Genomic DNA, 25818 nt, shown 5'->3' on the forward strand with positions numbered 1-25818 from the left:
AAGTCACATCATAGAGAACCAGGATAGTGTAGCGGGTCAACTGGATCCGATCCCCACTCTGCCATTTAAGTTCAATGGGCCCATCACAATTCTCTCAGCCCAAACTACCTCAAAGGGTTGCTGTGGCCAGGATAAAGTGGAGGAGGGGAGAACAATGCAATAAGTCACTTTGGGTCCTGATTGGGAGGAGTTAGCTGTGTTAGTCTGTACTAGCAAAATTGAAAAGAGTCCAGTTGCACCTTTAAGACTAACCAACTTTACTATAGCGTAAGTTTTCGAGAATCACAGTTCTCTTCGTCAGATGCATCTGATGAAGAGAACTGTGATTCTCAAAAGCTTATGCTACAGTACAGTCGGTTAGTCTTAAAGGTGCTACTGGACTCTTTTCAGTCCTGATTGGGGGATCTAAAGTTTTACAAAATCATAGAAGTCAAGAATTGTATTTACCCTTCCCGTAAGTCAAAATTCACTCTAGTTGGGGAAAAAAAGAAGCAGCAAGACTTGTTCGGAGAACAGAGCGCACACAAAAGGAGCTGGTTTTATTTGTTCCAGAGGTCTGCGTTACACCAAGCACACACATCTTAGCCCTGGCGGATGAAAAGCTCGCACCGTTTTCCTATGACTAATGGAAGCTCGCCTGGGGAGTTAGAATGAGAGGGGCTGGTGCAGAAACACGGGGTTGGTTTTGAACATCGGCTGCCTTCTGGGTTGTTGCCGGAAGAGAAGCGTGCCCACGCCTACAGGTCTTTCAGATCCTTCTGCACGTTCCACAACGTACTGGCGCTTTGCTGGAGCTGAGCCACTTCGCTGTCCTTCAGCTTCTGATTGATCACGCTGGTCAACCCGGTAGATCCGAGCACGGATGGAAGGCTCAGGAAGACTTCGTTTTCGATACCGTACATCCCCTGTAAAGAGAAGATGGAAAACTTGAGGACAACCCCTCCGAAAGAATCCACTCCAGTTCTTTAAAAAGATCTGTCCTTGCATACAGTTGGAAAGAATGCTAGTAGAACACAACCACGCATCCCATAATTATTTATTGATGAGAAGGGAAGAATCAAACGTTTGGATCTATGAAAGGGAGGTGGTGGAATATCACGCCTACTATTTAATTCTGTTATACACCGGCTAGGTAAATAATCACTATAAAAAGTGTGTGTATCTCTCTCTGGGTATATATTTTGTAGTGAGACACAGTGAAAGAATTCCTGGCAAGTGCCAAGCACCTCTATGCATTCTTAGATCATTACCCCTATGAAATCACTACTAAAACACAGAACTGCGGGACCGCCTCTCCCCTTATGTGCCCCAGGAGACGCTCTGATCAGGGGACAAACAACTATTGGTGGTCCCTGGTCCCAGGAAGGCCCATCTGGCCTCGACCACAGCCAGGGCATTTTCGGTCCTGGCTCCAACCTGGTAGAACTGTGTCTGTTGAGACCAGGGCCTGGCAGGATTTACTATCTTTCTACTGGGCCTGAAAGATGGAGATGTTCCACCAGGAGTACGGTTGAGGCTAGACTAGGCCTCCATTAGCCTGTATACAGGAGGAGAAGGGAAGATTGGTCCCTCCCTATTAGATGTATCCACCATCTAGTTTTTAATTGCCAGTTTTTTAAATGGCAGGTTTAAGTGGCAGACTGACTGCCTTTGACTAGCTCACTGCTGCTATCTGTATTATTTTAAACTGATATCTCTATTGTTGTGTTTTATTGATTTTAAAACTGTTTTTAAAATGTAAGTTTATTATAAATGTTTTTTATTGATGTAATCTGCCCTAAGCCTGCTTGTGCAGGGAGGGTGGAATAAAAGTAGAATAAAATAAATAAATAAATAAATAAATAAATAAATAAATAAATAAATAAATAAATAAATAAATAAATAAGGAAGGGATCTCCAGGGTTATATAGCCCAATCCCCTGCACAATGTAGGAAATTCACAACTACCTCCCTCACACCCCCAGTAATCCCTGCTCTATGCCCAGATGATGGCAAAAACCCTCCAAGATCCCTGGCCAAACTGGGCTGAAGAAAATTGCTGGTCAACCCGGTAGATCCAAGCATGTGGCGATTGGCATTACCCCGGGCGTGTAAGAAAGGGTCACGAGAACTAGTCATTCAGTTGTTGGTGGTGGAGAGTGCCCTTGAGTCATAGCTGACTTATGACGACCCCTGGTGGGGTTTTCATGGCAAGAAACTAACAGAAGTGGTCTACCATTGCCTGCCTCTGCAACCCTGGTCTTCTTTGGAGTTCTCCCATCCAATTACTCATCAAGGCCGACTCTGCTTAGCTTCTGAGAACTTTACAAGGATCAGGCTCACCTGGGCTACCCAGGTCAGGGCAGTCATTCAGTTACAGGAGAGAAAGTAAGAGACACGCACTCAAGGAAACTACTAAGACAGGAGCGAACACTGCCCACTGCCCCGATGATCCCCCAGCCACTGAGAATCTATCCTTCACCTATTTGGAAGCACTGCCTAAGTACTGTTTTTTGGTCACACACCAAAACATCACACTACAGTGAAGTGCAATGTTTGGAACCAGCATTTGATGTACATTGAGTGAATGTTCAGTGGAGGATTCTGCATACCGCCTGGCCAACCTGGACATCAGAGTATAGGAACTGACCAGAGGTCTATCATATGCTGCTGCGTAAACACGCACAGTCCACCAAACAGAGAATATGTACATACAGAGACATTCATGAACTGACACTGTCCTGGGAAACTACATCATGCGCGGATCTCTTGTTCGTGCTGTCAGTTTTTGCAGGCCCTCCATGCTTTCCTGTGAATTTGCACCATCGCCCAGTGTTTATGGACCTTCTCCACTGAATTCACATTAATCACAACTGAGAGGCAGTGGTGTGTAGTGCTTACAGCATCAAAACAGAATCTGGGAAGACAAGGTTCAAATCCTCGATTGTGCCATGAAGTTTGGCACAATTGGACCAGACACTCTGAGCTAAACTACAAGAGACAAAATTACACAAGGACACGCATGTGAAGGGAGTTGCAATGTTACCCAGGAAGCTGAGTTTTAAAAGACAGATCAGAAGGCTTTGTCAATTTCCCCTCTTTACAGAGCCAGCAAAGATCACTCCTCAGAGCATTTGTTTATTTCCTCTTCGCCTTATGAAGGCTCTGTCACCTCCCCTTCTTCTAGGCGAAGAGCAAATATATAAACCCTGAGGATAGATCTTTGCCACTCCAGGGAGGTGAAACTGACAGAGCCTTCTGATCTGTCTTTTAAAACTCAGCTTCTAGGTTAACACTGCGACTTCCTTCACGTAAGCATCCTTGTGTAATTTGTCTCTTGCAGTTTAGCTCTCTCTCTGTTTAGCCTACCACTTAAGTCTGTTGTAGAGATAAAACAGAAGAGGAAGCAAGTGTCCTGAACCCTTTGAAGGAAAAGGGCAGGATATCTATAAATAGACTTAGAGCCAAAACAGACGAGATGCCTGATGTGTGGAGGACAAGCTTTTGTTTCCTGGAAGGTTCGATGGAAGAAGTAGTGAAAAAGAATCTCTGCCAGGGAGAAGAGGGGGAGAATCCCTCTTCTCCCTGGCAGAGGTTCTTTCTCTAGGCGTCTCGTCTACTCGGCTCCCTCTCCTTGCTGCCAACTCCTCTTGCTCCCTTAAAAGCACTCGGCAGCCAGAGGGAGCCGAGCGTGCGTGCAGGTGGCAGTGAGAGGGAGCTGAATGCGCCGCGGCAGTCGGAGCTAGCAGTGGTGTATTTAGGGGAGCAAGGGGAGCTGGCAGCGGTGAGAGAGAGCTGAGTAGATGAGATGTCAACTTCTCAAAATGCACTTGGCAGCCGGAGGGAGCCGAGTTCGCTGGCAGAGTCAAGGACAAAATTTCCAAGATGGCCTTCTTTGCATTATCTGCTGTAAAATCCTGCCTCTACTTTTTTAAAAAAAGATCATGAACTTCTTGTAACAAACAGAAAAAAACTAGGTAATTCCCATAGCTTTGGCCCCTGGACGTAATCCAAATATAAGGACTGATTACACCAGATGTTCACACATTATAGTAACGTTATTATTGGGCTTTATTTGGTCACATGCTACATTTTGTCCTCCGGCTACAATTGAGAGAATTCACGTTGTTCTGGGAAGCAGAATATGCCAAGAATCCTCAAGGTGTTTCGTAGCAAGTACCTGATTTCAAGACAAAAATCCCCTACTCCTGCCTCCAATAAGGCGTCCCTCCCATCTGGACACAAGTTGCGGCGAGAATGAAAAACAGTACAGAGAACACAGCAAGCCAAACAACCGTGCCTCACCTTCACCATGGTAGATACGGGATGAATTCTGCAAAGGTTTTTCATGATGGTTTCCAGCAGGTCAGCGACACTTAAGCCAATGGCCCAGTTGGTGTAGCCTTTAAGCTTGATCACCTCGTAGGCGCTGTTTTTAAAAAAAATCACAAAGAAGTTCTGTTATAGTTGTTAAAGTGAAAATTAAATGTGAGGTGATGTGGACAAACAGGTTGAGCTGAGAGTGACCACCTAAGGATGACAAAAAACCAGCAACCCAAACTCAATCTAGCCCTGATTTTAGTTCTTGGCCCACTGAGGAGAAGAGACTATCTCCCATTGATGGCGCAATAACCCCCCAATTCAGGGCTGAGATCAGCACAGACTCCGGCACTGCTTGATGACATCAGCAAGACATGCCAATGTTGCTTGGGGACCGAATCAGTTGGCGGGAGGAGACCGAACCAGACGAGCATGGAGAATAGAAGGGAGCAGCAGGTGATGTGGAAAAGGAGAACGCAATGCAGGAAAAATGGCAAAAGATACTTCTGCACTCAACAGGTGATTAAAATGTGGAATTCACTGCCAGAAGATGGAGTGCTGGCCACGGGCATAGATAGCTTCAAAAGGGGATTAGATTCGCAGAGGAGAGTCTATCAGCGGCTACTAGACATGGTGACTAAGGGAAACTCCACATTCAAAGGCAGTAAATGTTTGAATACCAGAGCCAGGAAACAACATCAGCGTAAGGCCTCAGCCTCTATGCCGTTTACTGGCCCTCCAGTCCTTCTGGGACTTCCATTTTAGTGGACCAGTTTACTTCTTTCAGGAAGGCTGTATTCATTTACCCGATGACATCATTTATGGAAACGTTTTTGACACTGTATGGAAATGTCTGCCCTTGTCCTTGCTACTGATTGTACTAATCTCACACTACGTAATCCGCTTTGAGTCTCAGTGAGAAAGGCGGAATATAAATGACATAAATACGTTAAGTAATAAAATAAAGAACCAAGGGTAAACTCTCTCTGAAGCCGCTGTCAAGCAAGTACCTCGGTGAATGCAAAGCAGAAAACCGGAAAAGGCATTTTATGGGGTGGTATAGCAAAAAGCTTGCACTGAGATGATTCCCCCCACTTGAATTGGGACATGTACTCAGCCCTTGTACAACCAAGGAGATTTTGGCTGCTAAGCCAACACAGGAAAATGTGCAATTGCTCTCAGAAGTCCACTTAACGTGGAGTATAAGGATCGGGCAGCTCCAATGACTTCTGAAAAGTTTGAACAGATATCCCCCAAAGCATGGGATTGGTCCGTAAGACAAAAGGTTCCTTAGACCCCTTGTACAGGGTCTGGACATGTTCAGGGAAGGTCTGGCAGGTCAATTACTGCAAAGTGGACTTCTGATTATCTAACTATAGTCAAAGGCTGATTCCGCACAGGTTGGATAATGCACTTTCAATGCACTTTATCAATCGTTTGAGGTGGATTATTTGATCCGCACACAAAAAAATCCGTTCCAAATGATCTATAAAGAGGATTGGAAGTAATTCCAACGTGTGCGGAATTACTCAATAAGCCCCAGAAGTCAAGAATGCCATTGGCTGGTGGCAGCATCTCGTTTTATTTCATTATGCCGTCCCTTGCTAGCAAGGCCAGGTGTGATGGCTGCTTGCCCCGAGCTCCGCAGTCGTCAGGGCAGACCCAGGCACACAGCCAAGCTTCTCCTGTTGGCCACCTGCTAAACCGCAGGCATCTCCATACCTGGCAACAACCTGTTTGTGGACTTCTTTCCAGTTCTCAGGATCTTGGTCAGTCCCCATCGCAGGGTTCAGGTCCTGGAGAGAAACGCCAGCCACGTTGACGCCGCTCCAAACAGGCACTGTAAGAGAGAGCAAAGGAAATCCAGGTAAGTCTCGGCCCTGACTGTAACTCGGGCACCTTGCCAATCTGAATCAATAGCAAAAAGGATCTCATGAAGGAGGAGCTGTGATTCTGCAATTCATTAATTAATCAGATACACAGCAAGGAATTTATTTTCAGTATCAGGGGAAAGTCCTGACCTAGATGGCTTGGAAGCTAAGCAAGACTGGCCCTTGTTAGTCCTTGGATGGGAGACCATCAAGAAGTCCAGGGTTACTACGCAGAGGTGGCAAACCACCTCCGTTTGTCTCTTGCCTTGAAAACCCCACCAGCGTCGCCATAAGTTGGCGGGAACTTGATGGCACTTTACAGAGAGAGAGAGTGAGCTTTACCCCAACCTGGTTAATCCAAGCTAGCCCACTCTTGGAAGCTAAGCAGGACCAGCCCTGGTTAGTACTTAGATGGGAGACCACCAAGGAAGTCAAGGACAGCTACGCAAAAGAAGCCAATGGCAAACCACCTCTGAACACCTCTTGCCTTGAAAACCCTATAGGGTGGCCATGTTGGCTACGACTTGATGGCACTTTACACACACACATCAGGGGAAAAGAGGAAGTTGTACATATTAATTTCTAATCTATCCAGGACACAACATATTTTGTGAAGAAAAGGGACTGGCACATCGTATCAATCACTAATGGGTAAACATACAAAGCAGCGGCATTATCCTCATCAAATCATCGGACCATCATGGACTTTCCGGGGTCTCAAATAAGTCTTGGCCAGCAGCCCACCCTTCTGGCTGGCCTTGGCGAGGACTGAACCAGACACTTTGTGTCTCGAAAGCAGGAGCTCTTCCACTGAGCTATGGGCCTTCCACGGGTGAAGGGCTGGAAGGAAGGACTTGTGAACTACCAGAGCCCCTATTACAACCTGTTACAGTTCCTTTGGCAGTACCATCAGGGTACAGGCTTTGCCCCTGGTAAAACATTACCCTCATGTGCAGCATGTAGTTATCCCTATCAATTCTTTTTTATTTACTTTTATCCCACTTTTTATTTTCTTTTATCCCACTTTTACCCCAGGACAGTGTCCACGGCTCTTTCCTCATCCATTCTATCCTACTCACTAGCTCAGAAGGTAAGTTAGGCTGGTCTAAGATCACCCAGGGAGCGTCCGTGGCTGAGGGGGGGGGGATTGGAGCATGTTTCTCTCCAGGCCCAGTCTGGCACTCTAACCACTGCGCCGCACTGAATCTTACTGCACAGCAATGAGCGGCAACAGTTCCATTATGATGTAATGGTTAGTGGCAAATCAGGACACAGGAGCCAGGTTCGAATCCCCACTCTGCCATGGAAGCTTGCTGGGTGACCTTGGGCCAGTCACACACTCTCAGCCTAACCTACCTCACAAGGTGGTTGTTGTGAGGATAAAACAGTGAAGGGGAGCATAATGTTGCATGCTGCTTTGTGTCCTTGTTGCGGAGAACAGTGAAGTATAAATGAGTTTAAAAAACAGGGAAGGGATGCAGTCAAAGGATGTGCCTGCCCTTGACGGTTCCCGTAATTCAGAACCAAGCCTGCTCCTATTGGCAGAGCCCCACCTCTTCATCGGAATAGCCCAACCAAGGGATATGTTTGCTTGGTCACATGAGACTGTAACAGGATCTTGAGAACTGGCTTTCATAGAGACCAGGTGATGGAAATATTACTTTGAGAAGGATTATCTAGTACAACGAAGCAGAACCAATACAAGAAAAAAAAAACTTGTGGGCTAAACATTTTTCTAAACAAGTGTATCCAGGAAAATGGTGTCCAAATAATAATAAACTGCTTGCAAGCAAGCACCAAATATCCAGTGACTGGAGGTAATGAGATGGTGCAAGATATCCCTGGAAAACGCAGGCAGTAACTGTAACCTTAAGTGCAGAGGAGTTAGCCGTGTTAGTCTGTGGTAGCAAAATCAAAGAGAGTCCAGTAGCACCTTTAAGACTAACCAATTTTATTTTAGCATAAGCTTTCGAGAATCAAGTTCTCTTCGTCAGATGAGAACATCTGACGAAGATGATGTATCAGGCATCTGACGAAGAGAACTTGATTCTCGAAAGCTTATGCTAAAATAAAATTGGTTAGTCTTAAAGGTGCTACTGTACCCTTAAGATGAAACTTGTAGTAGAAAAATTTGTGAAGAGAAACTACTCACCCCTTTATCCACAGTATTTTTGTTTTTAACAAAAAACTAGTTTCCTCCAAGGAGAAATCTGCTAGACCCACAATGTACTGAATTTACATAACAAATATTTCAGAACTCAGTTTCAGCTGAGGCTCATTGTGCAATCTAAGCCCCCCCCCTTCTACATCTCAAACAAGCAGAAAAACTTGTTTCTGACTAGAGAACAAAGCTTCCTTGATATCCTAAGGCCCTGTGCTTTAATCATGTTTTGAGAATTCTTTTCACTTTGGCTAAAAAAAAAGCCATGGAATGTATGGAATGTTAACTTCAGGGCAGTAGGTGTGGGTGTGCCGAAAGGGGAGGGGATCCACGGCTTTGTGTAGCTGCATAATCACGTGGTTAATTTCTAAGGCCAAACGGAGAAGAGGTGGCAGCCAGATCCTGCCTCCGACTTAAAAAATGCCATCGGCAAGGAAGGCTAGAGGAAGAAGAGACAACGGCCAAGCATCTTTCCACCACACCTGGAAGCACACCTTGCTGAGAATCGTTTCCCCTGAATTAAAATGCTGCAACCTTGGGAGTCAATTGTTGGCTGTACACCATGATAGAAACACAAGAGAGACACAATTGTCTTAGAAATTATATGTGAATTATTCTGGCCTCGGATTTGGATGTGTACATGTGTGCGGGTACAGACAACACTAAGAACGCCGCTGCTTTGGGAATGGCCACGGCTCAGTGGTACAGCCCAAGCACCAGGTGGGATCCCACGTTCAGCCACTGATCAAGGATCTCTGGTAGAAAGGATGGGAAAGACCATTTTCTCAGGGTGCAGAAAACTGCTGTCAGCGGGAAAAGAGAGCATAGGCTAAACGGGGCGATTTTCTGTCTGCATAAATCAGACAAGTTCAGGTGTTTGGAGAAGATGTCACTGGTAACACTGCTACTCACCGCTCGAGTCCCCGTGTTCTCCTAAGATCCAGCCGTGGCAGCTAGAGGGGTGGACACCCAGTTTTTCCGCCATCAGGTAGCGAAACCTAGCTGTGTCGAGGTTGCAACCGCTGCCGATGACGCGATGCTTCGGCAGGCCACTCAACTTCCACGTGACGTAGGTCAGGATATCCACTGGGGAGCAGAAGAAAGGCATGCTGAGCGGCTGCTTCACCAAAGCACTGGATCGTGTCATTATGTAAACAGTTCAATCGGGCATGGGACAGCATGACCAGCGGTGTGGACTGCAGCTCTGATTCCTCCACCCCAGACCAAGAAACGGGAGGCTCAGCCAAGAGGGCAGCTCAGGTCCTGGAACCATCCCAGAAAGCAGCATTGGAGATGCCTCCAGAATCCCCCTATGATGTCTTGGAGAAGTCCTAGGAGACTGGCTCTCTTTCCTTGGGATAGAGCTCTCCCTTCCTCTTTTGGACTGAGACCTTCTACCTCCCACCCTGGAACCTGCTGCGACCCTCCAGGTCTCCCCGCAATTGGCCCCTCAACTTCCACAAGGCCACGGAAATGGGTTCCCCTGCAGCAAATCTAACATCTGCTCTTGGTCTTTCATGTTGTCCTCAAAGCCACCCCAGTAGTGTAAGCAGGAGGCGAATCATCTGTGCAAAGCCCTTCCCATCTAACTTTCCATTCAAATTTCTTTTACGCTGCACTGAACATTTCACGATCTGCCAGCAGCCACACAACACGCTTCCTCGGTGTGTTAAGTTCACAGTCGAAAGCTACAAATTATTTCTACAGATGTTCAAACGCTGTATGCGCACAGCACCAGCCTGAAGCGGCATCGGACATTTTAAAGGGTGGAAATTGTAACAGTGGTGAATGCAGGCCCATTGATCCAAGCATTGGAAATTCCGACAGCCGTATTTACCTGGGTTGGACACAACAAGGATGATGCAGTCCGGACTGTACTTCACCACCTGGGGGATAATAAACTTGAAGACATTCACATTCCTCTGCACCAGGTCAAGGCGGCTCTCCCCTTCCTGCTGACGGACACCGGCAGAAACCACAACGATCTTAGAATTGGCGGTGACAGCATAATCTGTGGCCACAAGAAATGAGACAGTTAGGCCTCTGTACGCACATGCATACCACATGGACATACGAACCTTCCTTATCTGAAGTCAAACCATTTGTCTATCAAGATCAGCATCATCTATTCTGACTGGCTGCAGCTCTCCAGGGTTTCTGGAGGCAATCTTTCATGCCATCTACTACCTGGTTGAAGAACTAAACCTGGGACCTTCTGCATGCAAAGTGGATATTCCATGCCCCCTCCCACAACTATCCTGACCACCATAACGTCGGGCGTAATTGCTATAGGGTAGGGGAAGTCCTAACTAACTAGCAAACTGCACCCACGGCCTTGCAAACTGCAGTTTGCATGTTCCATCCACCCACCAAAAGAGTTCAGGGGAAATAAATTCCCATTTATTTTCACCTCTATGCAAACTTGTTAACTAGGGACCACATATGTATGGCTTGGGGAGAGACTGTAAGAGCAGCCCAGTTGTCCCTCTGGCCTTTTCGACTCAGTGGTCAACTAGATGCCCCTGGAAGGCTTTACACAGAGGCCAAAGTCTCTCTTTGTTTTTGCCTTTCCTCGCACTTGCATTCACAGGTGTACTGCCTCTGAACATGGAAGTTCCATTTAGTCACAGTAAGCCACCGATGGCGCTCTCTCTTCTGTGAATGCGGCTCGTCTCCTTCGAAAGCCAACGCAACTAGCCCAAAGCTCACCCTTGTCCGCTACGATCTTGTGAGTGTGAAGGAAGAGGCTTCCGTGCTGCAGGTCCATCATTTCCCCTTTCAGTCTGTCTTCCATGACATCTACCAGTGCCAGCTCGTCACAAAGACCCTGGGCAGCAAGAAAAACAATAACACAGGAGTTAATTGCCAGGAAGTGACTGTGAAGTATGTTGTATCTGCTCTACCACAGCATTTCTAATCCTGGGGCTGGCTCTTATCACTTGAGATGGCAGGTGACTCCAAACAAAAAGATTCCCTCCGCATAAGGAACGTTGCATCAGGGAGAAGCCTAGGCAAGAAACCTGCTCTTCACAACCTTGTTTTCAGCGTGGAGAGCTCCCACTTGAAGCTGCACAGGTCTGCTTGCATGAGCAAGGTTGATCCATTAAGTCTTTACAGAGGTGGGCTCTCTGCCAGTTTGGTGCAGTGGTTAAGAGCAGCAGGACTCTAATCTGGAGAATCAGGTTTGATTCCTCACTCCTCCACTTGAAGCCGGCTGGGTGACCATGGGTCAGTCACAGCTCTCTCGGAGCTCTCTCAGCCCCACCCACCTCACAGGGTGTTTGTTGTGAGGATAATAATAACACACTTTGTAAAGTACTCTGAATGGGTTTTAAGTTGTCCTGAAGGGTGGTATATAAATTGAATGTTGTTGTTGTTATTATCTGCAGCAGGCACTAACAGGGAGCTTGGTAAGATTCCCGTTGCCTAAGCTGTCGTACAGGGGGAACTGAGGGCAAGAATTCCAGTTTAGCAGATCCTCTAGTAGACTTGTGCAAAATATTGAGACGATTCCTCTTCAGAGACACTAAGTGAAGCCTATGCTGTGATTCAAGTAGAGCGTCGAAAACATTTTTTGCATTAGGAGAGAATCTGGCTTCTAAGAATGTCAGCTTTTGTTACCAAAAAAAGCAAGATTCTAGTCCTCATGGATGCAGGAAGACACTGAGGTTACAAAGAGAACACAGAGAATGATGTGCATAAAATCTCTCTCTGACCCAATGAAAAATAGAAATAGTAATACAGGCCATGCTTTAACCTGGATAGCCCAGGCAAGACCGATCTCGTCAGATCTCAGAAGCTAAGCAGGGTCAGCCTTGGTGAGTAATTGGACAGGAGACCTCCAAAGAAGACCAAGGTTGCAGAGACAGGCAATGGCAAACCACCTCTGTTAGTCTCTTGCCATGAAAATCCCACTAGGGTCATCATGAGTCAGCTATGACTTGATGGCACTCTCTTCCACCCATACATGCCGTAATACAGTAATACTTAAGGTGTTCATACTATTTCACCCACATTAACTGACCGTAGCTCTGTATGGCAGGCCAGTACTAGCACCCCTTACTGCAGACTCGGAACAGAGGTAGAGAGACAGCACAACTTGTCTACAGAACCTTCTGAGATTACGACAAAGCAGAGATGTGAAAGAGGTATCTATCTCCCTGACCATAACTCATTCTCCTAGCCCCTGCCACAATGGCCTTTAACCTTTCCAGAACAGGTCCACTACTTTTGAACATGGAGGCTCCATTTAGCCATCAGCGATGGGCATATCCTCCATTAAGATGTTTGAAACCCACTTAAAGCAATCTAAATTAGTGGCTGTGGCTACATCCTGTGTCAGTGAATTCCACAAGGGAATCTGGCCTGTCCGGAGTTTGCTGTTCATTAACTTTTCTGCCCGAACCTGACATGCCTTTTCCGCCTAACCCACCTTACTAGGTTGTTGTGATGATACAAAGGAGGCAGGGAGAACCCACACAGGACATCCTAAGCTCCTTGGAAGAATGGTAGGGTAATAAATATCAATTCATGATATGGAACTAGAGTGATTAGAGGAACCTTTCTCTCTCTTGCAGCCACAGAAGAGCTGATGATCCAACCAACAGCGCTGAAGTTCTGAAGCCTATCCCAAAACTGATGTGTGCCGTACCTTTACCAGGACGCTGATTGCACAAGCCATCCCGACTTGCCCGACTCCCACTATGGTGACCTTGTTGTTCGGCTTGGTCGCCGGCGCTGCGACTGGTGTAATGAGTTTGTCCTTCAGGGTAGCCATTTTGGTCTGGGAAGAAGACAGAGAATATGGACGCAACATTTTAAAATATGTGGTGGACTTGCAACGAATCACGAAAATACTGGATAAAAATACATGAAGAGGTGCAAAAGATCCTCAAACTCAGATCTGAATTAAATTCAGAAAGTATGCTCTTAAATATTTTACCAACTAATGCGAGGAAAGGACAAGGAGACCTCTTCCGTTATATGGTGACGGCAGTGAGAGTATTATTCGCAGGAAAATGGAAAAACAATGTCTGTCCTGGTCTCCCAGAGTGGAGAGGTAAGATTCACGAATATGCTTCAACGGCCAAATTGACTACATACTTACAAAATAGACCAATAACCGAGTTCTTGGAAAAATGAATTTCTTTGACGACTTAAGCTAAATGAATTGATATAGAAGCTTAGAGGGAGAGAGGGAAGGAGAGAGAAGGAGAAATGTATATTTAGGCTTAGGGAAAACAAGTATGTAATGTTTTGTTTATCAGGTTAAAGAAACTTAAATGTATTGTTTAACTATTAAAACTATTATAACTGTACTGTGTATATACTTCGTTGTATAAGATTGTATAACTTTCAATCTAATGTCTAGTTTAGAATCTGCATAATTTTTATACTATACATTTACTTTACCTTCTTTCTTTTCTTTAAATATATATATATATATATATATATATATATATATATATATATATATATATATATATATATATATATATATATAAAGACAGAGAGAACGTGTCCAGATGAAACAATGGCAGGTTTTTGCCTGTTCTGGGGTGGGGAAGCATGCCATTTTCTCCAGAGTTTCAGAATATACAGCAGTGCCTAACACTACAAAGCATGGGGGTGTGGGAGAGATTTATAGAAAGTCAATAATGTACAGCAATTGCTTTGGCTTGGTTCACACCTATTAGAATAAGTCACTGCAGCCTAATTTCCCTTCAATTGCGACATTCTTTGTTTCTTAACAGGCTGTTTCATAGTGTTACAGAATGATTCCTGCATTGGCTGGTCGACTGGCCCTGTGGCATTTCTATTTCGAAAGTGTTAAGGAATTGCCATCTGATTGCACTCTTTATGGATGTGTTACATATGCAAATATTATATAATGAAGCAGTTCAACATTTCAACATAGTTCCTGTCGATGAACACTCACGCAACTCCAAGATATCGCCCTTCGAATTAGTTTGCTTTGATTTCAGACTAGAGGGGGATTGATCTGGCAAACATTTCTCCAACTTTCCTTTCTTAACCCCAGATTGTGCTGGAAGTCCTTCACGCCAAACTAATGCAGTATCTCAAGGGGATAAAAAGCAACTTCCAAATGAACAGGAAGAGCTAGCATACTATAGTAGTTAGAGCAGAGGACCAGGTTTGGGTAAACCCAAGTCAGAACTAGAGATGGGCACGAACCAGGAAAAAACCGAACCGTATGGTTCGTCGCATTTCACGAACCTGCCTTGGTTCATGAACTGGTTCGTTTGGTTCGTGAAAACATCACATTCAGGTCAGCCTGTTTACAGCCCACTTTTCTCCTTAAGATGCCATTAAATCTCACCAATTTCACAATTAAAAAAATACAATAGCAACAGCTTCATGCAGATAAGAAAAAGTACAATAAAAATAGAGGAACCGCGGTAGAATACTTTGTAATACAGATTACAAAATTACAGATTGTAATAAAGATTACAAAATTGGGGTGCTAGAAGAGTAGAATACATACAATGAACAACATGGTGAGGACTGTCTAGAATTTCACAGACCATAACTATAACTTCCCTTTATAAAAATGCCCCCTTGAGTAATTCTCTGCAGAATGCTAGAAATGAGGGCGCCTTCCTGACATTCTCAGGCGGACCAGTCTACCAGGTTGGACCCACCCACAACAGAGACTTCTGAGTCCAGACAGTTATTGATCTTACCCATGTTGAAAAAATGAAAAAAGTTAAGTGGATTTTATTCCTGCTTTCTCTTTACTGTTTACAATCCTCCTCATCTGTCTTCTCTCCCACTATTACAATTTAGATCGCTAGTTCATTGGCACAGGCACAATGTTTTTTCTTTTGCTTAGATTTATCAAAGCATCATGTGCTTCAATAGCATTGTATTGTTAGAATAATAAAAAAACCATAATGGGGTATCCTGTTTTTAAATGCATCTTTTTATTACGGTTTTAAATGGTGAAATGTTTAACTCAGAAACTGCCCTGAGTGCCTTGGAGATGGACAGGGTAAGAAACGAAATAGGTATGTCACTGCGTCCACAAACACTTGAATTCCAAAAAGGTCTTGCAACACTTCTGGAAGACTATCAGTCTTTAGGGGAAGTTACTACTTGTGACATCCTGACCTCGGTAGCCTGGGTGAGCCTGATCTCATCAGATCTCAGAAGCTAAGCACGGTCGGCCTCGGTAATTGAATGGGAGACCTCCAACGAAGACCAGGCGAACCACCTCAGTCTCTTGCCATGAAAACTCCACCAGGGGTCGCCGTAAGTCAACAATGACTTGAGGGCTGGATTTCATTCATTCACTATTTGCAAACATCTGCACATCGGCAGACACAACCTTGGTTGTCGTGGCAAATGCAATCCTTCACAATGGAGTCAAATCAGCTCACCACTTTCATGTGGCAAGTAAGTGGGTGAGGAGATTCTGGAACCGTTAAAGAGTTACTTTATTCTAAGGAATCTGCCTTGAGGAAGATCAAGAGCAGTCTCCATGTTCCTATCCTCTGTCCTTCCCCAGATTCCACCATCCTCTTTGCAAAGAAACACAAACAAAAGCAGAAAAATCCTATTTGAACACGGCATCACCCTGACCATGTAAGAGACTGATGTATATAAGAGGCCACCTTTTCCACAATGGCCCTTAAGATCAACTGAAGTACACGCTTTCAAGTATAGCAGGATTTGAGTCCAGTGACGCCTTAGAGACTTACAAGATTTTCAGGGTGTAAGCTTTCGAGAATCATAGCTCTCTTCCTCAGACACAAAGGGAGCTCGGACTCTCGAAAGCTCACACCCTGAAAATCTTGCTGGTCTCTAAAGTGCCACCGGACTCAAATCTTGCTGTTCTACTACAGACCGACACAGCCACTCGCCTAAAACTATCTCCCAAATATGCCCTCTATGTGCCAAGTCCGGATGACAAGACTGCACAGAGCAGCAGCGGCTTGTATCTTATCACTACTCATTCAAGTACGAAGCCTTCTTCTACCCAAAGGAGACTTTCTCCAATGGAAGCAGCTCCTCTGGCAGGCAAGCCCCTTCATCTGAGCAGGGCGGTAGGATACAGACCATTCTCTCAGTTCATCTCAACTTTGCTGTTCTTTTTCACCAAAAGAGAATGCATTGTCCAGAAGTAGCCTAAGGCATGTTTTATCCCAGTTCGTTTGTGGTTGACCAGAGATGGGAGAGAATTATTTGCATCTCTTGAACCACCTCAAAGCCCTTAGGGTTGAGAAAGAGCCATTTGCCCAATGTGGATTTTAAATAGTTTTTTTTGAAAGAGAGAGTATACTTCCCATGATTGGAAATGGTGGGAGAAATACTTAAGTTCCAAGGCTTACTCTCAATACCTCCCCCAGGTAGAATACCAATGCCTGAGCAGACTCATTACATACTTTGCATCCTTGTTTCAAAGCTGCAAGGTAAGTATCCAGAGGGCGATTAGGTGTGTAGCCATGTTGATCTGCAGTAGAAGAGCAAGAGTCAGGTCCGGTACTACTAGACCCGAATCTTGTTCTTCTATCTAGAGAAACGAACATTGCAATCCTAATTGTTACACCAGTCTAAGGCCATTGATTTCAATGGGCTTTGAGTAACTTTTTAGGATTAGAAAAGAGCAAGAGTCCAGTAGCACCTAAAAGTAGCACCTAAAAGACTAACAAAATTTGTGGTAGGGTATGAGCTTTTGTGAGTCACACACAGCTCACTTCTTCAGATGTGATCTGTGACTCACGAAATCATATACCCTACCACAAATTGTGTTAGTCTTATCGGGGCTACTGGACTCTTGCTCTTTTCTACTGTCATAGACAGACTAACATGGCTACCCATCTTGATCGATCTTATTAGCATTGCACTGTAATTGTCGAAGGCTTTCACGGCCAGAGAACGATGGCTGTTGTGGGTTTTCCGGGCTGTATTGCCGTGGTCTTGGCATTGTAGTTCCTGACGTTTCGCCAGCAGCTGTGGCTGGCATCTTCAGAGGTGTAGCACCAAAAGACAGAGAGAGGTGACACTGAGAGATCTCTGTCTTTTGGTGCTACACCTCTGAAGATGCCAGCCACAGCTGCTGGCGAAACGTCAGGAACTACAATGCCAAGACCACGGCTATACAGCCCGGAAAACCCACAACAGCCATTGCACTGTAAGTTTCAAACTTGGCTGCTATGGCTGCCTGGGTCCCCTACAGATCCGCACAGGGGGTCCAATCTTTTAGAAACCTACACTCTTTTGCTGTCTCCATCTTTTTTTTTTAAAGGTTGTGACTATGGTTGCCAACAGACCTGGAGGAAAAATACCCTGTCCCTTTCAACAGAGGCTTAATGTGTGAAAATGAGCAGTCGAAGCTTTGCATGGCATGGAGATAAACAACATCACCTGGTCAATAATATCTCAATAAGCTTTTATTGAAAGGGCAGAATATTTTTCTCCAGGCCTGCTGGCAACTCTATCAGTGACCTTGGGACACAAGCAGCAAGATGATAATCTCTGCTGGTTTCAGAGATAAGATCAACTATGCTTTCCTAGTCCTTGAACTTGGAGCCAAACAGCATTTGGTTGAGACACAGGAGCAAAATCTTTTTGGAAAAGAAGTCCCAAACTGTCTCCTTCCAACCAGAGATCCTTCTAATTTTGATGCCCTTCTCTTCAAGGTCTCACAATCAACACCTGTTGAAACTTCAAGGTAATCATTTCACCAATGCCCGCAGTGCCAGACTGGGCACACTTTTCAACTTGACCGGAGGCAACAGGCTCTTTAAGATTACAGGGAAGATTAAGCGCGGCTCTCAGCCTCTTTCAACACTGACCCAGAGCTGTGCCACAGAGTGCACCTGTGCAAAAGGAAGGGGGGGGAGCCCCTCTTGGCATTAAGTCTTGGAGAGGACAGGGAAAGGCAGATGAAAAAGCAGCCATCAAATAAACAGCGTGGCTCAAAACTAACCAGCATCCCAGCATGGCTGAGATGAGCAGCGAGATGAGAATGCCAGTCGGCAGTAACATAACTGGAAGGACGAGGAGGAACTAAATTGACAGAGGTCACAATGGAGGAACGTAACAGAACTGCCAGCTTGTGGAACAAAGGGTAAGCAGTGAGGTAGCCACAGCTAAGGATAATACCAAAACATTCAAAGGGATGAACAACTCTCAAGGCTCCGAAGAGTTCCAAAAGGATTCAAAAATGCTATTTTGGAGCTCCTGGACCACAGCCTCCCACCTACCTACCAAGTTTGGCTTCTGGGCGCTTCTCTTATCACATTTATAAATGCAAGACTCTCATTCTTGGCAAAAGCACCGGACCTTTCAAGGTGGGTCTCGACAATGGCTGCAAGTCCTGGTCTATATATCTCTCAACTCCTCCAAGACAGCCCCACCTGAGCTCCAAGGAAAATCCTTGTTCCTCAGGCTTGTCCTACTGAGAACATGCCAATAGTTTTTGGCTGTCGTTGCCATCCCTATGACATTCTGCATAGGACACAAGCGATGACTTCATTAATTTCGGGGCTTTAACAGATGAAAGTTTGATATTTTAATCAAGTTGCAAAAGAAAATCTCCCCAATGAAAGCCATGTCACAACTCTGAGTAAGGGAAGGGCAACCAAAATAACACAAAACAGCGGCCACACTGAGAAAAGAAATCTGGGCCCTCATTTTGCATTCTCTTCTGTGACCCTTGTGTAAAACGCCCAGCTATATTTGAACAGACAAAATGGCGCTAGGTGGAGCGGGTGACTTCTGTGGAGAAGGGGGAGGGGCTAACAATGGCGGCCATTTTGGTTGGTCTTAAGAAAAGGTACCACACAGCTTACGTTTTTAAGCGAAGGATCAGCACAAACTATCCTGCCCAAGTCTCCACTCCCCACAGGTGAATTCCTGCAGCGGCTACGCTCTCCTGCTTACCTTTTGCTGGAAGTTTTGAAAGTCCTCCTCCTCTTCCTCCTCCGAAGACCATCCTGTGGTCATCACGGAATGGGTAAAAAGAAAGCACGTGAAATCACTCATGGTGAATTCCTAGTGCTTTCTCACTGCATGCTGGTAACAGAGATCTGACATGGTCCCTGCCCCTGAGGGGCTTACAGTCTACAACAACAGACAAAAGAGGAATGGGGAGGGGGAAGACGTCAGGGCCACATAGCTGTTAACCTTGCTTTACTACTGGCAAATCTAGGTGATCCGATCTCTCTTTGGGGTCCGGTTCCGCTCGGCAGCACAGCACTTAGAGCTGACCGAATCATGCTTCAATCAAGAACGTGACCGACTCCATTTTTCAATCAGGGATTGACATAAAGGAACTGAGAACCTGGAGGAGGATTTAGGATCGATCCACGCCTGCACCCAAATTGTTTCTCATGGCTCAAGGACTTACCGCTGAATGTGGGGAGAAGCGCCAGTTCGTCTGTGGCATTTGACCTGAGATGGCCATTTTCATTCATGCAAGCATGGAGGCCTACAGTCACTGAGCAATGCATTCCCATGGGTGAGCCGGCCCTCAAATGCCCTTCCAACCCCTCTCCAAATGCACCGATTGACATGTCCTTCGATCGTTGCAAAAGTTAGCTCAAGTTTTGCCTCCCCTAAGCAAACCAGGTTCCAAACACACCTTGGAACTCCTTACAACGCGACAGAGACCCTTATGCACGCTCTCAGGAGTTGGATACGCCAGAGGAAAGCACAAGGGAATGCTCACAACACTCCAACTGCAATGGCAGGTTAGTTTGGGACTGTGCGACCATAGAGGGAGGCCTACCTCGCCTGTACAATCCAGTGGGACCCAAATGCTCTGTTATAATTATTAGCAAAGAGGGAAGTCTGTGCGCATTCTCACAACTGTGGGCTGTGACCTTCTGATTGCGGAGCTGAAGTCATTCTATTTTATGATCCAGTCTACACATACAGCAAAATGAAGTGGTAGAATCCAGAGGTGGTGGAACGGACTGTAGCACTTTAGACTGCAAGGTGTGTGTGGGATAGGGTCGCCAACTATGGGTCGGGACATTCTTGGCGATTTGGGGGTGGGACTTGGGGAGGGTAGAATTTGGGGAGGGACCTCCATAGGATATAGTGCCATCCTCCAAAGCAACCATTTTCTTCAGGGGAACTGATCTCCATAGTTTGGAAATCAGTTTTTAATTCTGGGAGAGCTCTAGGTCTCACCTGGAAGATGGAAACTCTAGCGGCAGGGGGCCATTTTCGTAACGTTCCCTGTCAAAAGCTCCTGCTAGTGATAATATTTTTAACCAGCTTTTCTACTTGGGAGCGGATGTTGTCCGAATGCACACAAGACGCTGGTCAGATCACTGGCGTATCAAGATCAGTACGGTTTACTCTGGCTGGTAGCAGCTCTCTGGGGTCTCAGGAGATCTTTTACTTCATTGGATCTTTTAAACGAGAGATGAGGGGGACTGAACCTGCATGCAAAGCAGGTGCTATAAAGTCCATTTTACTGCCTGGTTCCTCTGCCACATACCTAGGGCAGGCCCACCTCAGAATGAATGGGGCGTGTTGTGGGGCAATCTCTCTTGCTCCTTCACAGTGCCAACAGAGGGAGAATTTTTTAAAACATTATTTGCATGGAGAAAACCAGTACATACAGGGAGAGGGATAAGCTAATCTCCTTGAAGTGCTAGATTACTGCATGCAAGGGCAGTTTCAGGTGGGCAGCCATGTTGGCCTGTACAAGAAGAGAAAGATTCGGGTCCGGTAGCACCTTAAAAACCCACTAGATTGCCAGGGTGTGAGCTTTCAAAAGCTCATACCCTGGAAATCTAGTGGGTCTTTAAGGTGTTACGGGACCAGCATCTTGCAGGCGAGGAGGTTTGCTTTTCTAAAAAATATAAAAAACATTCAACTCTACAACATGCTGCTCCATCTGCAACAATGAAGTGCGGAACTGGACTACCTTTATTTTGCCTAACATGTTGCCTTATAGGCCCTCATTGGGAATACTCAAGAGTTAAAATTCGGAGTCTTTGCAGCGTGAGTCATCTGGGTCCCAGCCTGCATGTTGCCGAATGAATGGGCCTTGCGAGCGGAATGACTAAGCTGAGCAGGATGTGGTTCATTGGGGACTCTTACAGGAATCCCCCCCTCCCTCATATACGCAAAGAATTGGGGTGGTGCTAAGGTTGCCAAGTTCCAGGTGAGGCCTGGAGATCTGGAATTACCAGGTCAGAGAGATCAGTTCCCCTGGAGAAAATGGCTGCTTTGAAGGGTAGACTCTGTGGCACTGCACCCCAGCCATGTCCCTTGACAAGCCCCACCCTATCCAGGCTCTAGCCCCCAAATCTCCAGGAATTTTCCCAAAAAGGAGCTTGCAATCTAGGGGGTGCCCACTTTGCCAGGCCCTGCTGGCTTCAGCCTTCCTTGATGGGGACTCATTTTACTTCCGGGAGGGGTGATGCAAAGAAAAGCGGCAGTGTTTCCACCCCCCCCCCCCCTTTAAACTCTGCTTCCTGCTCCGCCCTCCCTCTGAGCGCAGGCAGGCGCCATGCTGCCTCCCCCGTCCCGCGCTTCCCCCAGTGATTGGCAGCTGCTCCAGGAAAGCATCCCCGCACGCCGGGGCAGCAGCATCTCCTTCGGGCATGGAGCAAGAGGCCTTCCTTCGCGAGGGGCGAAGCAGGTGGAAGAGGCGCCAAGCCCGCCATCGAAGCAGCCTGCGAGGCAGCAACCTCCTCCCACCCCGCACTGCAAATCGCCCCCCCCCCCCGCCCCGCCAATGCTTCAACTGCATCCATTATTTGCAACACAAATGGGTGCAAAGGGAGGGGGGGGGGTCCAGATTACTTACTCTCCTGTTGACCTTTAGAATAAGGGTCGGGGCACAAAAGGGAGACAACTCTGGAGTGTGCAATTCCTGCAGGTGAAGTCTGGGGAAGGAAGGATTTGGGGAGGGGGATAAAGCTCATTGGCGTATAATACCCCTTCCAAAGCAGCCACTTCCTCCAGGGGTACCGATCTCTAGTCTGGAGATCAGTTATAATTCCGGGGGGATTTCCAGGCCCCACCTAGAGCAGGGGGTTGTACGTGAGAAGGCTCAGGGCCATCTTCGGTTCTCCAGGGGGGGGGGGCATCCTTCACACGCACATCCAGTCCATGGAAAAGTGCGCAATGCACACGGGATCGCGCCTGCAGAGCAACAGGAGCGGGGGCTGTTCAAGGGGAGGGGGGGCAGATCCGTGCCAGGTTTTGGTACCCACCTCCGGGCTTGGTCGTCTAGAGCCGGCTTAGCAGGAACAGGAGACGCACAGAAGGCAACCGCAGCGCCGCAGCCTGGAAGGGGAAAGACAAGGAGACGAAGTCAGGCCGGCGAAGGAGGCGGATCCGGCGTGACGCTTTGGGGAGCCGAGCGCCGCCCGCCCTTGTGTCTCACGCAATGCCCTTCAAGGACAACCATGCGAGGCAGGGCCGCCGCTTCCTCCTCCTCCTCCTCCTCCGGCGTCGATCCGCTTTTTTTCTGCGCTTTGCTTTTGCCAAGAGGTCATGCGGCCGGGGAAGGGGAGCGCTTGGGCATCGCCAGGGCGCACGCAGCTAAGCCTTGGTTACTCGGGACGCTTTCTTTTTTCCCTACCATTTGCAAGCCAGCTCTTACTTCTGGCCCCCTCGGGTGTAAAAACGATAAGCTGAAAACACCTTAGGAACATCGAGGAGTCTTGTGAGATCCGGAAGGCTAGCCGATTTGCAGTTTCAAGTGGATAGATAGCTGTGTTGGTTTGAAGTCGAAGAGCAAGATTGTAAATCTGCAAAATTCCGGTCCAGTAGCGCCTTAAAGACCAACGAGATTTCCAGGCTATAAGCCTTCGGGAGTCAAAGAGTAAAGAGTCTTAATTTTTGATTTTCAAAAGCTATATCCTGGAAATCTCCTTGGTCTTTAAGGTGTTACTGGGCCGGAATGTTGCAGATTTACAGTGCAGTTCTGTGCAGAATTACTGCGCTTGGAAGTCGATGGACTGGAGTAACAAGCATCGTGCCGTCCTTATGGCATAATATTTTAATATAATATCCTTAAGGCCATAATAACAGCTTGTAACCGCCACTGTCATTGTAGGGTGTGTGTGGCTGCAATAGATTTACACTTATAACATTCTGGAATTTAATTTAATCTGGTGCCCTGAAATCAAACTATTCTGGTGGCACCTGTAAGATTAGCAACATTTATTCCATCATAAACTTTTGTGGCCCACAGCTCTCCTCATCAGATGCATGATGAAGCACCACAAACACATTTCTGTTTAGAAGTGCACATTTCCTGTTAAAAGCTCCATTTTGTTAACTTTTAAGTAGAAATGTACGTGTGATGAATGCACGCTTTGTGCATCTGATGAGCTGAGCTCTGACTCGATAATGTATGCTGGAATAAATTTTGTTAGTCTTGAAGATACTTTTGTTTAATTACTCGCTGGAATAATTTGTCCCTAAGAAATAAGTAAGGTTTCAGTGGGCCTTTCATGTAAGTCCAAAGGCATGTCTTTTATTAGAGCTGACCAAAATTATACAAAACACCGTGCAAACTTTCATGTTTTCCAGAACTCGGGAGCTTGTATGCTGTTTTGTGTTATTTTCGTGGGTTCTCATAAAAGGAACACTATGGAATTTGTGTGTGTGTGTGTGTGTATTCTGCAGCTGCTACCTGCAAATTCGTTCTGGTTAAACACACATTGCGTTGCCCTGCAGAACTTACAGCAAGGTTTGACAGCCCTGGAACATCATAAGTAATGTTTCGCATAACTACACTGGAATATTTGCAGAGCACCTTTCTGTGACTAGCTCCCATATCTGGGGCTTTGTCACAGACAGCACTGTGCTTTTGATTAGCTATGCAACAGCCTGAAATCAGCAGGTGGGCAGCAAAAGATAAAAAGTCTGAACAGAAGGTGCCAGACCGGAGGTCTACCTAGTCCAATATTATCTAGAATTGGCAGCAATTCTCAGCTGACTCGGGGAGCTTTCCCCGGGCCTTATTCCGCTGCATGCCCCAGAGAGTGCTTAGCATCAAGGTATAAGCAAAGAGCTGGAACCAATATTGGGTACTCAAGTATCCACAGACTTCATAGAGTGGAACTTTTCTGCTTCTCTTTTCGGCTGCTGCCCACTGAGCCCCCTCTCCCACCCAGCCTGAATTTTGTTCTGGTGGACTTTCGAGGAACAGCATAGGGAGGAAAGGGGGGGGGGGGTCTGCAGTGGTGGCGGTGGGCCAGGAATCTGCAGCAATCACTGCCTCATCTTCTTCAAATGAAAATGCCGTACCGTTGGGGGATATATACTGGTAGGGTGGGAGATTCAAGCCAGCAAGCCAAACTCTATGTCACCCTGTGGGGGGTCATAGGACAGTCTGACTCGGGGGAAATTCCTGTTCAGATATGATACTCAGTTAGACCCTGAGCAAAACCAAAACCCATTTGTTGAGTCATTCAGGGGAAATTTGTGGCTATGCTAGTTCAACCCAGGAATTGCTGTGGTGCGAGGCTCAGTTTTTCCACTTTGATCATTGCCGGTAGTCTAAACTGGAAGCAGAGTGGCTGTGCATGCTGTAGTGGTATCTGCATCTACACAGTGCCCTGAGTAAGAAGAAATGCACTTTGCAACTGGAGAGGAGCATGTGCCTTTGAGCATGTTGCAGTTAGGATCAGTTGGACATGCAATGCGAGAGAGGTGCATGTCCCACCTAATCTATCCCGTTTCTCCGGAACAAATCTATGCCGTCTCTTGCTGTGCCTGTAACCCTTCGGAGTTCCCCTTCTTGTTCTGTACCAGACCCCAATAACTGTGCCTGCAGTCCTCTCCCTTAGCATGGAGAAATCCTGTCTCTAAAACTGGAACCAATGATTTGATAACTACTGGTCCCAGGAGCAAGCATTTGGGAACATTGCCTTAGGGAGGTTTTGTTCTGCAAAAGGACAGCAAGGGACTTGTTTTACATAATCCCCTCCAACAACAGCGCTTATGCACAAAGTGAGTTTTTAACCTATCTCACAAGCAACTGGGAGATGTCTGCCTCAGGGCTGTAAAGAGCCAGGGGACAGCCTAGGATAAGAAAGCTAAAAAAATTAAGTAAGGTCTTGCACAAACTTCAGATGTAACCACTTAATTGCCATTCCCAAAGTAATCTTGCAGTGACTATTAATAGCATCTGACGAAGAGAACTGGGATTCTCGAAAGCTTATGCTACAGTAACGTTGGTTAGTCTTAAAGGTGCTACTGGACTCTTTTCGATTTTATTAATAGCTTGTCTTTAAGGTGCTACTGGACCCGAATCTTGCTCTATTAGCATATTAGAAGCCAGTGTTGTGCAGTGGTTAGAATAGGATTTGGGAAACCTGGGAACAAATTCCCCCTCTCCCTTGGAAGCTTGAAATCAGAATGACTAACTGATCTTTCTTGGCTGATCTGAAAATAGTGCTCAATTTCAATTGATCATACATAGTTATAGACTGCCTACCTCTGTTGTCCTTTTGGTGCCGACTTCTGTATCAACCCTACTCA

General features: G+C 46.3%; 1 protein-coding gene across 2 annotated transcripts; it reads right to left on the reverse strand.

Moving 5' to 3' along the window:
* Nucleotides 1-501: 501 nt before the first annotated feature.
* Nucleotides 502-22647, reverse strand: LDHB (lactate dehydrogenase B). Of its 2 annotated transcripts, none has more exons than XM_054989038.1 (8): nucleotides 22536-22647; nucleotides 12983-13114; nucleotides 11041-11158; nucleotides 10169-10342; nucleotides 9244-9417; nucleotides 6022-6139; nucleotides 4285-4408; nucleotides 502-905 (listed from the first exon to the last, which is right to left on the reverse strand). In XM_054989038.1, exons 2-8 carry the CDS (start codon nucleotides 13106-13108, stop codon nucleotides 738-740), a joined length of 1002 nt encoding a protein of 333 aa, XP_054845013.1. In that variant the 5' UTR covers nucleotides 13109-13114; nucleotides 22536-22647; the 3' UTR covers nucleotides 502-737. The 2 variants fall into 2 exon arrangements, with proteins under 2 accessions (XP_054845013.1, XP_054845012.1); XM_054989037.1 differs by lacking the exon at nucleotides 22536-22647 and adding an exon at nucleotides 19240-19258.
* Nucleotides 22648-25818: the final 3171 nt, after the last annotated feature.

This window comes from Eublepharis macularius, chromosome 9 (genome assembly GCF_028583425.1).
Source record: "Eublepharis macularius isolate TG4126 chromosome 9, MPM_Emac_v1.0, whole genome shotgun sequence".
NCBI lineage: Eukaryota > Metazoa > Chordata > Lepidosauria > Squamata > Eublepharidae > Eublepharis > Eublepharis macularius.